This window comes from Erpetoichthys calabaricus, chromosome 7 (genome assembly GCF_900747795.2).
Source record: "Erpetoichthys calabaricus chromosome 7, fErpCal1.3, whole genome shotgun sequence".
Lineage (NCBI taxonomy): Eukaryota > Metazoa > Chordata > Cladistia > Polypteriformes > Polypteridae > Erpetoichthys > Erpetoichthys calabaricus.
In genome coordinates, this window is record NC_041400.2 from 188,630,042 (window position 1) to 188,647,121 (window position 17,080).

The following is a 17,080-nucleotide window of genomic DNA, read 5'->3' on the forward strand; positions in this document are numbered from 1 at the left end:
CTCCTTTTCACATTATAAGAAACACTGAATTGCTGCAAAATTAGCCTTCACCTCTTGCTGGAAATCTACTAGTTTATTATCTTCCGATTTATGGTAAACCTCCTTTTTTAATCTTATTTTGCTTGCATTATCTACAGCACGGTTTATCAAGCACCAGCATTTTAAACTGGAAGTCAGTCTCCCAACTTGTCCTAAGTCATATTGAGGGAAACTGCATACCAAAAGTTACTTAGGTTAATTAATGATTTATTTAGTTACCCTTTTTTATTTTTCCCTCCATTGTGCCATCCACTCCAGGGCTATCTGTGTTCATATATGGCCAGGAGTGGATGAGGACTTGAATGCAGGGTGGATGTTTTATTGGTATATTATGATGTACCTTTCACTGAGCTGTTGCAATTGTTTAAAATTTATGCTTTGTTAATAGAAAAAGAAAAATTGAATGTTTCAGTAATAGGCGTTCTACCATAAACTGCTTACCTTCCTTTTAAAGTATTTTTCAAACTTAAATCTCGCTAACAATACACAGTCTTCCCACTGTGCAGGTCTTCTGCTGAGCAATTTAATAACCTGAAAAGATCCTTCCAAACTTTCCCTGGATTTCATTCTCTAAAAAAAATAAAAAGACAATTATAAACAATAGTTGCTATATAATCCTCTTGAAATCAATAAATACAACAAAATATCTGTCAAAAAGCTGGAAACTTGTTAAGGGTAAACTTTGCACAAACAAGGTTTTCTTTACACAGAGAACCACAGGCACATAGAATAAGAGACCTAGTAGTGTGGTGGACAGTAGGACTTTAAGGACTTTCAAAACTCAACTTGATGTTATTTTGGAAGAAGACTGGTAAGGTTTGTTGGGTTGAATGGCCTGTTCTCACCTAGATTGCACTAATGTTCTAAAATCCCTGCCTTATTATATTTTTCACGAAGAGGGAGATCAACCGAAAGAATCACATGACAAAAGCACACAGGATAGAGGATGAGACTTGTGCTTACGACTGTGCAGGTGCAGAGACGTGGGAGGTGAAACCCCGATAGTTTTATCAGACATGGAGGCTCCTCTCCAGCAGCTCTTTCCTTGTTGGGCCTGCATGCTCACTTGTTCGCCATAATTGTTCCTCTTAGAGGATGTTTCCATTTTAATTTGGTGTGTTCATAAAGGGGGGCTAACACTGTAATATGCTTCTGAAAGTTAAAATTTTTCAAATTCAAGTCCAAACCTGGCAAGACACTTTGAATGCAATTAAGTAACAAGGAGTTAAACGAGGATGGCAAGGTGGCGCTGCTGCCTCACAATTAGGAGAGCCGGGTTCGCTTCCCGGGTCCTCCCTGCGTGGAGTTTACATGTTCTCCCCGTGTCTGCGTGGGTTTCCTCCCATAGTCCAAAGACATGCAGGTTAGGTGCATTGGCGATTCTAAATTGTCCCTAGTGTGTGCTTGGTGTGTATCCTGCGGTGGGCTGGCCCCCTGCCCAGGGTTTGTTTCATGCCTTATGCCCTGTGTTGACTGGGATTGGCTCCAGCAGACCCCCCGTGTCACTGTAGTTAGGATAAAGCGGGTTGGATGATGGATGGATTGAGTTAAACGATGTTTAAATTTGTCACCAAGGTTCTCTTTTTTCTTAATGACTGGCATTTGGGTAGTATTTTAGTTTAAAACAGAGGTCGGCAACCTTTCAGCAGTTTCGTGCCGAACCCATGTTACAATGTTATTCTGCATGCCAACATAATTCTACCAATTTTGTTATATATAGTATCATAATGGGTCCATTTATAATGGGCTTCAAAAGTATATAATTTTGAAGCCCATTATATCCCAGATCTTAAATTACTGCTCATTTAATATTTTAAAATACATAGGATCATATGTGAAAAGAATATTTTCTCAAATTTTTTTATAACTACATTCAGTGGCTTTATTTTTGGCTCTAATTATTTAACTAAAATAAGTAGTTTGTTTCTTAAAGCCAGAAACAGACCTTTTTATAGCTTCACTTTTCTCCTCAGAGTTTTTAAACATGGACTAATGTTTAGTTTGATGTCTTTGTACACTTGACATACGACAGATGACACTTTCACAGCATAACGCACACACAGCACAATCCTTTTGTTGTACAAATCCATATTCATTTGTCCAAGAGTCTTGACAAGAGTGAACATCAAGTTTTTGTCTTTTATGAGTCATTTTAGAGCAGTATACCACTTAATAATAATGAGGTTTGTTTTAACGTACCACGGCCGGCACTGAACACATGCTCCCTTTACATGTGAGTCGCATGTGCAAAACGTAGGTGGGGACGCAGAGTGTAGACGCATGCGCTGTAATTAAAATATAATAACAAGAGGTTGGTTTTAACGTTCCACGGCCTGCACTGAACACATGGTTTCCATTTACATGTGAATCACATACACAAAACATAGGTGAGGGCGCAAATGCATGCGCTGTAATTAAAATATCTATTCTATATACAGTAATCCCTCGCTATATCGCGCTTCGACTTTCGCGGCTTCACTCTATCGCGGATTTTATATGCAAGCAAATTTAAATATATATCGCAGATTTTTTGCTGGTTCGTGGATTTCTGCGGACAATGGGTCTTTTAATTTCTGGTACATGCTTCCTCAGTTGGTTTGCCCAGTTGATTTCATACAAGGGACGCTATTGGCAGATGTCTGAGAAGCTACCCAATCAGAGCATGTATTACGTATTAAATAAAACTCCTCAAATATATTGTGAGCACAGGGGCTGTTCGCACCCCTAGAAGATATGGCCACTCCTCAAAAAACACTGAAAGATTACCTTCACATTGCTCTCTTCCTTGCTGGGCTTAAATGTGGCTGTTTTGTCAAGCGATATGCTTCCCGCAAGGTGCTTCGCGTACTTAAAAGCTCGAACGGCACGTATTGATTTTTAATTGTTTGTTTTTCTCTGTCTCTCTCTCTCACTCTCTCCGACATTCTGTGCTCCTGATGGAGGGGGTGTGAGCAGGGGGGGCTGTTCGCACCACTAGACGATACGGACGCTCCTCTAAAAAAATGCTGAAAGGCTACCTTTACATTGCTCCCTTCCTAGCAGCTGCGTTGTCCATCGGTGCTTCGCATACTTAAAAGCCAAACAGCCCTATTGATTTCTGATTGTTTGCTTTTATCTCTCTCCATCTCTAACATTCTCTGCTCCTGATGCGCACTCCTTTGAAGAGGAAGATATGTTTGCATTCTTTTAATTGTGAGACGGAACTGTCATCTCTGTCTTGTTATGGAGCACAGTTTAAACTTTTGAAAAAGAGACAAATGTTTGTTTGCAGTGTTTGAATAAAGTTCCTGTCTCTCTACAACCTCCTGTGTTTCTGTGCAAATCTGTGACCCAAGCATGACAATATAAAAATAACCATATAAACATATGGTTTCTACTTCACGGATTTTCACCTTTCGCAGGGGGGTCTGGAACGCAACCCCCGCGATAGAGGAGGGATTACTGTATATAAAACCTTAAGCCTAAAACTGTAACAATTTTGTGCAACAATTTTATGTGACGTTTTAAATCGGGCTTATTTTAAAACCTACATATATATGTTTGGTATCATTCTTTTCAGAATTTATCAAACTTTAATGTGATGTTGTTAGATTTTCATATTCTTATTCCGTTTTTAAATCATAAACTAAAAAATATCAAGAACTCACATCCTGCAAGATGAGAATTTGTGTCAAGAGATTTAACCACGCCTGGGGCCAGAAATAAAAGACAAAGAGTAGGACAGCTGCTGTACAGGCTTTTAAATGTTTGAGCGCCGTGTGAGATGCAGATGACGCACACACGGCACAGCATGGCATGGCAGCAGCAAGCCAGCAGGTAAAAAAAAACTATTTGTTTCCCATTGTATCACCATTTAAGAGGGGGTTTCGGAGGAGCGACTGTGTCTCCTTGGGGTGCGTTCAGTCCCTCTCTTCACAACATGAGTAGCACAGACGCAAAGAGGCTGGCACATAGCGCGGGGGTTGGTGAGCGAAGCGAGCAGGGGGTAACCCCCTAGTATATATATATATATATATATATATATATATATATACATATATACAGTGGAACCTCGAGATACGATCACCTCTGTATATGAGAAATTCAAAATAAGAGGAAAGTATGAGCGAAAAATTCAGATCTAAATACGAGCATTGGCTTGCGTAACTAGCCACGAGCCAGGCTGTGGGTATAGCTCGCGGCTTAGCGAGGGGGCGTGGTAGCAGTTGCGAGCCGCAGGGCAATCTGCGGTGTCTGCGTTTCTCACCTAAGTGCACAGGTGGGAAACTGCCCACATCCATGATTGTTCCTGTGGCTGATGGGCTGCAGCTGCCATGTCCTCCCTGCATATATAGAAAAGCGCGAGCCAGTTAAGAGGGAGAAGAAGTAAAAGAAAAGAGAGGACAGAGAACGGAGGTTGCTATGTGGCATAGGATGTGACACTACCGCCAACCCCGGTCTGGAATAAGCAGGTTACTAAATGATATGAAATTGACATTTTGACTATTTAAAAAGGTATTTTAAGTATTCAAAAATGAAATTACAAATATCATCTTCCCTACACCTCAAAAAGGACACAGAAGACATTGTGCTTCTTCTGTCTCCACTCGTTTGTCAAATGTCGTATGTTTTCATGATCATGGAATAAAGTGTGCTTTTGGTAAAGGTCTGGATTCCAGTTTATTTGTGACACACAGAGCTTGAAATGTCACAGTATACACACACACACACACACACGCACAAATACTTTACCTGTAGAACCTGTTCTGCAGAGGAGTGCGTCTGCCAAAACTTGTTGTAGATAGAAGGTTTGTGAGTGAATAAACTTTCAAACTAAAAGAAAACATCGCTGAGTCAGTCTCATGGATTATATACTGTTCATCCTGAATTACATATTCTGTTTTTATTTTCTACATTACCTTATCTCTTGCCCACTGTATGGTGTGCTCAATAACTGCTGGAAAAGATTTCAGAGTACAAAATGGTATTTCTTCTTCTGGAGGGTCTCTCTGAAAAATATCAAATAAAAATGTTTTTTGAGTAAAACTTAAATTTACAAATATGTACTACATGTTGTGATGGACAGCTGGGGCTTTTACCAAGTTGGGACGCCTTTGTGATGGAAGGAACAGGGGAAGAGAGTTTGCACGGGGTATTACTTGCCCAGAACAGCAGAGGGCAGCCCCACTGACTTGCTACAATGCCACGGGCTTGAGACATTGGAAGTTCAGCTCTATTGGGGTCTGTATGCCTAGGGGGCGCATGGAGAGCTGCAGACCTCTACTTTGTGTGGTTTTCACCACACTTCGGAGTGCTACCAGACTTCACTAACGAGCTACCCGGAGTACTCCCAGGTGCAGCATAAAAGGAACCAGAGTCGAGAGGAGGAGGAGAACAAAGCTTGTTGGAGAAGGAGTGGAGATGGGAGAGAGAGAGAGAGAAAGAAGACTGAAAGAAGAGTGAAAGAAGAGTGGTTCGAGTCCTATCTTACAGACAGGACTGAGTATTTGGCCTTGGGGGATGCTAAATCTCATACCCACACTGTCACCTGTGGAGTCCCACAAGGATCAGTCCTTGGGCCGACCCTCTTTAATATCTATATGCTACCCCTGGGTCACATCATCCGCAAGCATGGAGTTTCATTCCATTGCTATGCCCATGATATGCAGCTCTATGTGAGACTGGATTCGACTTCTCTTACACCTCCATCAACTTTTTGCTCTTGCTTGGATGAGATTGAGGCCTGGATGTCCAAGAACATCCTCAAGCTGAACAGCACCAAAACTGAAGCTCTTTTAATTGGTACCCCCCATCAACTTCGTTCCTCTGTAAATTGTTTTTCCTTTTCTGACCGTATCATTACCCTGTCCCCTTCTGTTACAAAATCTGGGTGTCAAGTTAGACTCCCATCTGTCATTTGATATACACATCCTTCACCTTTGTAAAATTGCATTCCTTCATCTCTGAAACATAGCCAAACTCCGGCCCTACCTCTCCCTTTGTGATGCTGAAAAGCTGGTTCATGTCTTTGTCTCATCCAGACTGGACTATTGTAATGCGCTCCTCATCGGGATACCCAACAAGAGCCTTCAAAAGCTCCAACAAATTCAAAATAGTGCTGCACGAATCCTGATGAGGGTGCGGAAATATGAACACATCTCACCAATCCTTCGGTCACTTCATTGGCTCCCTATCCATCTCTGTATCAAATACAAACTCTGTTCACTCACCAGTGTATCCATGGAAATGCTCCACAATATCTTAAAGAGCTCCTTATATTACAATCCACTACAAGAAACCTCCGTTTTACAAATACCTACCGCCTTCGCCCCCCTGTGACCAAACTTCATACAATGGGAGACCGAGCCTTTGCAGCCACTGCTCCATGGCTCTGGAATGCCCTACCAGAGAGCCTAAGAACACAGCAGATTGTGGGCTGTTTTAAAAAACAGCTAAAGACTTTTCTATTTAGGAAAGCTTATTAACAAGAATGCTATAATTATTGTAGTTTTACATCTCTGTTTTTATCTTGCCTTGCCTTTGTTTAATCTTTTTATGTTGCACTTTGAGATTTACTGCTAATGTAAAGTGCCCCTATAAGTAAAATGCATTATTATTATTATTAAGACAAAATACTGCATTATTTGACTGTGCTTACTGTACTCTCCTTTGGTGCTGTGTGGGGAATGAAGGGAAAAAGTTTCTGCAGTGAAAGAATAAAAAGCTTTGTGTGTTGCTGGACTTGTGCCTGTGGCAGGTGTTTGGGGAGCTGAAGCGCCCACCAAGGTGGCCACAATGTAGAATTTTAAATTGTATCAGAAGAAATTTGGTATTACTAAATTTGAAGGCTACCTAAACATCAGAAATTATAAATAATCCAAAGCAAGCTCTAATATGTCCAGATCAATCCAAACTATCATCAAAGTCAACTTCTGTCCATTGCCTTCTGTATTGTACACCCAAATGGGAGCCATGCGGGGTCTTTGGACTGAGCTCAACTGGATCTACATTCATCAGCTGGCATCCAGTTACTTGCCTGCAAAAAACACCTCTTGACTTTGGGTCCCAGTATCAATGTTACAGGCCAGTTTAAACACATTTTTAAGAGCAACCAAGGAAGCTTCATATTTTTGACTACACATTGGATTACAGTTATTTGTCAAAGGTGACCCTACCAGGAACACTCTAATGATCACTGAGGAACACATGAGCTTTAAGTATATCAATGTCAGCTCAAACGGACAAAAAAAATCTTCTGGATGATCCAGGAAGATGCCAACAGGAAGTAGTAGTAGTAGTTTATTTATATAGTGCCCTTCACAGACAAAAGGTCACAGAGCAAATACAGTACAAATACAACAGTTAAAACATCACATAAACAAAACCAATAAAAACAATAAATAAACAAACTGGAACTATTCAGCACTGATTAAAAGCTTGTTTAAAAAGAAATGCTTTTAGTTGTTTTTTAAAAGAATCAACAGACTCGACTGAACACAGACCACAAAGCAGGCTATTCCATAGTGTTGGTGCCACAGACTGAAAGGCACGATCCCCATGGGTTTTTAGCCGAGTGCGTGGGACAACGAGAAGGCCCTGTTACCCAGATCTTAGAGTCCGGCAAGCTGTATGGTTAGGCTGGTTAGCTCTGAAAGTAAGTACCAAAACTTTAAAATGAATTCTATAAAACACTGGGAGCCATATATGATATGATCATATATGATCAGATACAGTTGTGCTTGAAAGTTTGTGAACCCTTTAGAATTTTCTATATTTCTGCATAAATATGACCTAAAACATCATCAGATTTTCACTCAAGTCCTAAAAGTAGATAAAGAGAAACCAGTTAAACAAATGAGACAAAATTAAACTTGGTCATTCATTTATTGAGGAAAATGATGGAATATTACATATTTGTGAGTGGCAAAACTTTGTGAACCTCTAGGATTAGCAGTTAGTTTGAAGGTGAAATTCGAGTCCGGTGTTTTCAATCAATGGGATGACAATCAAGTGTGAGTGGGCACCCTGAGTTTTGATCTATCAAAGTCTGCTCTTCACAACACGTGTTTGTGGAAGTGTATCATGGCACGAACAAAGGAGATTTCTGTGGACCTCAGAAAAAGAGTTGTTGATGCTAATCAGGCTGGAAAAGGTTACAAAACCATCTCTAAAGAGTTTGGACTCCACCAATCCACAGTCAGACAGATTGTATACAAATGGAGGAAATTCAAGACCATTGTTACCCTCCCCAGGAGTGGTCAACCAACAAAGATCACTCCAAGAGCAAGGTGTATAATAGTCGGCGAGGTCACAAAGGAGCCCAGGGTAACTTCTAAGCAACTGAAGGCCTCTCTCACATTGGCTAATGTTCATGTTCATGAGTCCATCATCAGGAGAACACTGAACAACAGTGGTGTGCATGGCAGGGTTGCAAGGAGAAAGCCACTGCTTTCCAAAAAAAAAACATTGCTGCTCATCTGCAGTTTGCTAAAGATCACGTGGACAAACCAGAAGGCTTTTGGAAGAATGTTTTGTGGACGGATGAGACCAAAATTATACTTTTTGGTTTAAATGAAAAACGTTACGTTTGGAGAAAGGAAAACACTGCATTCCAGCATAAGAACCTTATCCCATCTGTGAAACATGGTGGTGGTAGTATCATGGTTTGGGCCTGTTTTGCTGCATCTGGGCCAGGACGGCTTGCCTTCATTGATGTAACAATGAATTCTGAACTATATCAAAGAATTCCAAAAGAAAATGTCAGGACATCTGTCCATGAACTGAATCTCAAGAGAAGGTGGGTCATGCAGCAAGACAACGACCCTAAGCACACAAGTTGTTCTACCAAAGAATGGTTAAAGAAGAATAAAGTTAATGTTTTGGAATGGCCAAATCAAAGTCCTGACCTTAATCCAATTGAAATGTTGTGGAAGGACCTGAAGCGAGCAGTTAATGTGAGGAAACCCACCAACATCCCAGAGTTGAAGCTGTTCTGTATGGAGGAATGGGCTCAAATTCCTCCAAGCTAGTGTGCAGGACTGATCAACAGTTACCGGAAACGTTTAGTTGCAGTTACTGCTGCAATGGGGGGTCACACCAGATACTGAAAGCAAAGGTTCACATACTTTTGCCACTCACAAATATGTAATATTCGATCATTTTCCTCAATAAATAAATGACCAAGTATAATATTTTTGTCTCATTTGTTTAACTGGTTTCTCTTTATCTACTTTTAGGACTCGAGTGAAAATCTGATGATGTTTTAGGTCATATTTATGCAGAAATATAGAAAATTCTAAAGGGTTCACAAACTTTCAAGCACAACTGTATGATCACTCCGGCTAGCGCGAGTTAGGAGCCTGTCAGCTGCATTTTGAACTAACTGAAGGCGTGAGAGAGAGGTCTTGCTCAAACCTGTAATGAGAGCATTACAGTAATCAAGCCATGAGGAAATAACAGAATGAACAAGCATCTCCAATTCTGATTTTGAAACAACATTTCTTAGTTTTGAGAAATTTCTTAAATGAAAGAAACACGAGCGGCTGACTGACCTTACATATCATCAAGTGTCAGGGACTGGTCAAAAACAACCCCAAGGTTACGTAGACTCGACTTAATAACAGGAGAGACAGAAGATAATTTTAAACTGATCTCAGAATGAAGAACAAGAGGAGCAACAATTAGTACCTCCGTTTTTCCTGAATTCAACTGCAGGTAATTACTACTGAGCCAGTCGTTAACCTGAGACAGACAATCAACCAAAGTGACCAAAGTATTAATTTGGTTAGGCTTAAATGAAAAATAAACCTGTATATCATCTGCATATAGATGATACGAGATGTCCTTAAAAGAGTTTAGAATCTGTCATAGGGGAAGAATATCATAATATAGGTATTGAAGTTTAATGGGGAGCACCCCTTGAAACAGCTTTTCTTGCACGCCAGGAGAGGTTAGGAACATGAAATCTTAGATAAAAAATGTGCTCAAGACCTCAGTAGTACAGGCAGCTATAAGGGGATGCTACCAAGATAAAATATAACACTTATAATGGTGACAACTCCAGGACCATTTGGTGGACAGCACTGACAAGGGAATTGGTTCATTTAAAGCACAAAGCCTACCATCTGGATTTGACTAAATGGAACCAAAAGGGAAAGAAGGGCAACAGATTTGATGTGTGAGTTTGGAAGAGTTTGGTCACAACATACAGAAGGCCTTTCAAGAGGCCTCAAGAGATTCTGGCAAACTATTAGAAGGCTCAAAAAGGATGAAGAAACACAAACCTCAACTGAGGCTAATATAAAGAAGAGAAAAGAGCAAAATGAGGAACATATATTCCTTGTGGATATGCCACTCTCTGAGGGTGCAGTGTATTAGTTGAGGCTGGGTTCATTGCTGATGTTATGTCACTGTGCACCCACCCATTCATGGAGCGCACACTGTGACACTTAAAACACCCCAGGCCTACAAACTCATTTTTTTAAGTTACTACTCACAGCACATGGCCTTAGGTGAGGAGGCAGACTGACTGGTAAACCCAAATGATCTGTCCATTGAAATAGCTCGAATTTCACCACCAATCCCAGGCAAAATATTTGTAAAACTGACCAACAAACTGCAGGAATGGTGTTAATCTCACCATCCCATCTAACCTCTCTTGTGAATAAAATTCAAAGATACTTGAACTCCTCCATTTTATTGCAGCTGCTCCTTGTTTGGCCTACAGGGAACAAGCCACTCTTTTTCCAAGAGAGATCCATGACTTCAGATTTCTAGGTGTGACTGAGTGTCCGTCACATTCAGCTGTGAGCTACTTCAGTGTATTAAGAGAAATTGAGCATAATGTACAACTAATCAAAATATAAAAATCTTACTCAGACCTCATCCACGCTATTATTTACTTACATGGCTATTGTAAGATTCTGTTAAATTTGGCACAATGACCTCTGTGTGCCCTTTAGTTCCCATAGTTCCTGAGTCAAGGAGAGGGCGCTGGTTAGATACACTGCGACTGCAAATGAAAACAAATAAAAATGAAATACACATTAGTTACTTGACACTGTCAGCCAGTCAGTCATTGTCCAACCCGCTATATCCTAACACAGAGTCACAGGGTTCTGCTGGATCCAATCCCAGCCAGCACAGGGCGCAAGGCAGGAACAAATCCCCGGGCAGGTCGCCAGCCCACTGCAGGGCATACACACACACACACACACACACACACACACACCAAGCACACACTAGGGACAATTTAGGATTGTTAATGCACCTAACCTAGATGTCTTTGGACTGTGGGAGGAAACTACTTTACATTGTGTATCTTGAAAATAATATGGATTAAGCTCATGCCACATTATTTGGCTTCTAGTCGAAAGGGAATGTCAAATTTGATGACGGCAGTTGCTGATCTCGTCTACTCAGTATGTCATTTTGCATAAATAAAGGTTTTGCAGGGTATGTCAGATTTGACGAGTAAATAACGACTTTCCAGCACAGCTTCACATTTCCTTATTATTGCGTGCTTGTCCCTTTTCTAAATGCCAATAATGTGCTGCCTGACTGAGCCAGTGACCGTGTGGAGGCTTTACAGAAAGCACAGCAAGTTCAGCTGCAATCTCAGCCTGTTTTTCCTTTTCAGCTTTGTGTCCTCCCCCACCATAACCTAGCATCTATTGGAGGAGGAGCAAAAGGTTTGGATTCGTCAAAAATTGCGATCTCTGGTTTTCGATGGATCTTAACATTTTAGGATCCTGTAATACTGTCTGTGTGTGTGTGTGTGTCACGGTTTCCTGAGAACGGTCTAGAGCTAAAACGGTTGGACAGAAAATACCAAACTCAAAATTTAAGCCTGTTATGAGATGACTTTGTGCTGATTAGTTTTTGAGCCACATCATGCAAGAGAAAGAGGCACTCCAAATACCGAAATTCTGCAATTAATGATGAATTCTTCTCGTCAATTGCTATCGTAATGACCAATTTTATGATCAGAAAGATGAGAATCAGAGCAGTAAATAATTACTGAAATCTTCTAGAATAGTTCGGGAAGCTTGGTCCCTAAGTCTACTGATGCTCACGTCCAAATTATTTCTCATTCTGTAATGACATATAAAACACATGACAGCAGACAGACAAGTTTCTTTTGTCAGGTACAAAACACCCATGTTCCTTAATCCAGGCAGCTACATTATATGCATTATGCTTTCGGGTGAGATTCATTGGTTGTCAGCTCTTGCATATGTTACCGTCAATGTGTGAAATCAGGCAATGTGTTCAATGCCTAGGAAATTATAGAATGACGAAAATGGGACGTCGAAGTATGAAACAATTAAATTTTCAAACATTTCCTAGGCACTCTATGCAATGCCAAAGGGTAAATAGTATCTGTCATTCTATATAATAGCTAGGTATTATATACAGTACAATGCCTAGGGAAAGCATATAGCATATTAAAGTAATACAGACATTTCCTGCTTTGTCTAAAAATGTCACACACTCTATAGATTTCCAAGGTATTCTATGCAACACCTGCATTTCACACATTGTCACTAACACATACAACATAAACCCACCCCTACAACTTATGACAGCTTTGATTTTGTCAGGGCAAGTCTCAGATTGGTTGGACTGAGTTGCTGGGTTGCCTTAAATAATCTCACCCCATCTTATATATCGGAATGTCTGACACCTTATATTCCAAATCGCAACCTCAGATCCTCAACTGAGTGTCTCCTTAGAATTCCAAGAGCAAAACTTAAAAGAAGTGGTGAGGCGGCCTTCTGCTGTTATGCACCTAAAATCTGGAATAGCCTGCCAGTAGGAATTCGCCAGGCTAATACAGTGGAGCACTTCAAAAAACTGCTGAAAACACATTATTTTAACATGGCTTTCTCATAACTTCACTGTAATTTAAATCCTGATACTCAGTATATCCAATTCATTATAATAACTATTCATTCAAAATCTGTACTAACCCCTACTCTCTCTTCTGTTTCCTTTTCCGGTGTCCTTTTGGTAGTGGCTTGCGCCACCACCATCTACCCAAAGCACCATGATGTTCCAACAATGATGGATGGATTAAAAGCCAGAAGTCTGTATGACCATCAGCAACAAGTGACTCCGTGAGAACCCTAACTACAAAGAGGACTATTTCATTTATGTTAGGTAGAATGCCCAGGGGGGACTGGGCGGTCTCGTGGCCTGGAACCCCTACGGATTTTATTTTTTTCTCCAGCCATCCGGAGTTTTTTTTTTGTTTTTTCTGTCCACCCTGGCCATCGGACCTTACTCCTTTTCTATGTTAACTAATGTTGTCTTATTTTAATTTTGCATTTTGTCTTTCATTTTTCTTTTCTTCTTATGTAAAGCACTTTGAGCTACTTTTTGTATGAAAATGTGCTATATAAATAAATGTTGTTGTTGTTGTTGGGACTGTATGTTAGTGGAGGGTGCGGTGACTACCTGTGACTTGCTTAGATTATGTAACTGAAGCCCAGTGACTGAAAATCACTGGAGAAAATCATGCAGCGTGACACGGACAGAGGCAAATACTTGACCTTTCAGAGATGCAGTGAAATCTCTTTTCATACATCTCATAACTAAAAAGTGCTAAAACAAAGTTTACATAAAACAAATCTTATATGAGTCGGTCAAAAAAACAAATGTCTTTGGGCAAGTTTAAATAAAAACCTAAACATTAGATAAAGCCTTGCTGATATCTTTATCCTCCTGTATGTTTTCACATTCTGCTACTGAAAAATATATTCCAACATATTAGTAAGAGCTTGTCTAACAAATTATTACAGCAGGCCATACATGTTTAGTGTGAAAGAAGAGTCAAAATATTTAGTTCATTAGAGGAAAAAAAATAAAACAAAACAATGCACACCTAACTTTGACACTCTTAGTTTAAGATAAGATAGGGTCAATTAAATGATAATGCAATATTATGGATATTAACTCTTTGAGGGCGGATGTCGACTTTTGTCGAAAAATTCAGGGGTAGAGGATGGTAATCAGCTGTAAACAGTGAAAAAACTCGCTGTTATGTTTTAGTTTGACTCTCTTTGCTAGAAGGAAAGATGGTTTGAGTGATTTGACCACAGTTACTGGCACACACATGAGAAGTGAAGAGCACACAACCTCTAAAATGGCAACGACATCTGGCGAGAGACCAACACGAACGCGCAAAGCAATATATACTCTGAGGACGACATTTTGCGTATTTTGTCGTTGAATCCGAATCTGACTTGCCAGACTCTGATTTTGGTGCAAGTGATCTGGAGATCAAAAACGAAAGTGAGGTACCGGCATCAGCTGATCTGTCCCCAGCTGATTGTGGTGCTGAACGCGCTCACATAGCTGATGCACCTGGGAGGACTGCCACTTACGACGACAAGAGGGACAAACCAAGATTGCATCACACTGTGGCTGTCACTGCCACGTGAATACAGCCAGGCTGCCGCCCCGCACAGCCGGCAGAAACAGCGAACAGGCAGCGACAGCCGCCACAGAACAAAGCATCAGACGGTTTAATGCTGATTTATGTGTGAAACTATTGTTTGCTGTGCTGAGTTGTTTGGGGAAAAAAATATTCAGCCCTCAAAGAGTTAAAACATGTGAGTTAACCGCAACATGTGGGATGGTTACCAAAAATGGATGTCAAGCAGCTTCTGTGTGTACACGCACTTGGATGTAATTATATACCATTTGTGTCCTCAGGGTGTTACTCAATTAATGAGAGTTCTGCATAGTTCGGTTATGTTCAAAACCTGTGGCAATAAACTTCATGTTGTGAAAGTTCTGAGACTACTGCTTTCTAAACAAGAAAAAAAACAATTTTTAATATGAAATCTGTCTTTAGAATTGATTCAATTCACAGTGATTCCAATAATCATGCTTTAACATAAAGACTTGATTCATGTCAATTGAATTTGTTTTGAGACAAAGGATGACATGAATGAAATCACAGATTATTTAGATAATGACATTATCCACAAACTAAGATAGGCAATAACCAAAAGGTTCAACCCCATCAGTAAAAATAGAAAAATTTAAAAGTGTTTTCTAAAATAAAGGATTGGTACAAATAAATAGGGACAAGTGAAAACAGAAACCCACTGATGCATCTGTATATATGCATATGTCATGTCTCGGCAATGAACATTATTCCAAAGCAGTATAATGTTATTTCTGTTTGGTTTGATATTCAAGAATATGGTTAAGCGTATATGAAACAATCTAACAAAATATGTAATTCAAGTACTTAGTTTTATAAATCAGACACTTAACATTTTGTCCATCTTATTTAATACCTAGCTAAAAAGGTAACATTTTTCTTATTATTACTATACTCATTGCACTTTTTTATACAGTTCTTATAAGGTGCCTTTCTACAAATGGATAATCTTAAAAATAAAAAAAACACTTTCACAATGCTACGCACAGCTTGTTATCTACCTGTCTATATATCTCCTGGCTTCCACATTATCCAGGGCTGTTACAACAACATCCAGTTTCGAATAGAACTCATCAGAATAAATATTTTCAGTAGCTGGACACACTTTATTGAGGCGAGCACTGATTTTAACCTGGGGGTTGATTTCCAGTGTTGCTGCTGCAGCTGTAGTACTTTTTGGTTTCTGCAAAAGAAAAACAATATACGACTTTACTTTTTGTGTTTGTGTGAACACACAAAAACACTCTCTGACACATAGGAACAGGGGGCTGACAGGCATACCGAAAAGTCACACAACACTTTCCCAAATCTGCAAAAATAAAATGTAACAAAAGTATGACTATATATATTTAAATATAATAGAGAAATGTATAAGTGGAACACGGTCACATAAATATAGTTTAAAGATGCAACAATGTAGAAACAGTTTAGCTGAATAAAAATGTAAGAACCATTCAGTATAATTAAACATGCAGATATAGTCAAGATGTAAATAATATAACTAGTACAAGTTAACATCCATCCATCTTCCAACCCACTGAATCTGAACACAGGGTCACGGGGGTCTGCTGGAGCATTTACAGTATAATTTAACAGAAAGTATCACTGGTTAAAAAACAAAACTGAAGCAAAAAAATGAAATAAAAATACAAATTAACTGGTTAAATTACACATTACCTGTATGTGATGAGGTCTAAACAGAAACTGTCTGTTCAAATTAGATTTTTCTATTAAATCTGGGTCAGTTATTATTATCTGAAAAAAGAAAAACAGCATTTCTTAAGGTCTAATTGATTTACACAGCACAGTAAAACTACTATGAAAAGCAATCAGGATTTCAATATTAAACAGGAAGTTAACAATTTTTAAATGTGGGTTATTTCTCTCTATTATATAAAAAAATCTTGGGAGGAGACAAGACTTTTTCAGAGAGATAATTTCATGTCCCACGAGATGACACTTTGTGCCAAGAGATGAAGTAAAAACCTAACAGGTCCAAGCAGGGGCAGAAATAAAAGACAAACAGTAGAAGAAGAAAAGACAAAGAGATAGAAGACAAAGAAGAACGTCGTTAATGAAAGTACTAAAATTCGAAAGTCTCAAAAAAATGATAGTAAAGATCACATTGGCACTAACTAACAGAAATTAATACTCGGTGAAATAACGGAACAGCGAAAAGAGATCATGTATATGGGTATAGGTGATATGACAGAAGTATTTAGATATTGTTCGGCTTTAAACTTTAAGTCTGAGACTTGTAGATCGTCTAATTCGTATTGCCATCAGAGAAAAGTAGTGTTTCTTCCCAATGAAGAGGCGTATCTGCGAGAATTAAAAGATTTGGTGTTTGGTGAAAGTGAAATCCACATACGCGAGCGGCAGAGACACGAAGTGGCTGGCGCGTAGCGCAGACAGGGGGGGTTGGCGAGCGAAGCCCCCTATTAATAATAATAATAATCCTTTACATTTATATAGCACATTTTCTCACTACTCAAAGCACTTTACACAGAGATTACCAATGTGTAGCATTCACCTAAATCAGGGGTAAGCAGTGTCGGTCTTGTAGGGCCACAGTGGCTACATATTTTTGTTCCAACCCGGATTTAA

At 39.6% G+C, this 17,080-nt stretch overlaps 1 protein-coding gene across 1 annotated transcript in view; it reads right to left on the reverse strand.

The window, feature by feature from the left end:
* uba6 (ubiquitin like modifier activating enzyme 6) overlaps positions 1-17,080 on the reverse strand; it is a 136,708-nt gene that overhangs the window by 37,004 nt on the left and 82,624 nt on the right. Inside the window, exons 18-23 of the mRNA XM_028805841.2 lie at positions 16,151-16,228; positions 15,475-15,656; positions 10,924-11,029; positions 4,938-5,027; positions 4,771-4,851; positions 481-609 (exon numbers count right to left, since the gene is read on the reverse strand). Coding sequence (XP_028661674.2) covers positions 481-609; positions 4,771-4,851; positions 4,938-5,027; positions 10,924-11,029; positions 15,475-15,656; positions 16,151-16,228 — 666 coding nt within the window. The remainder of the gene's footprint in view (positions 1-480; positions 610-4,770; positions 4,852-4,937; positions 5,028-10,923; positions 11,030-15,474; positions 15,657-16,150; positions 16,229-17,080) is intronic.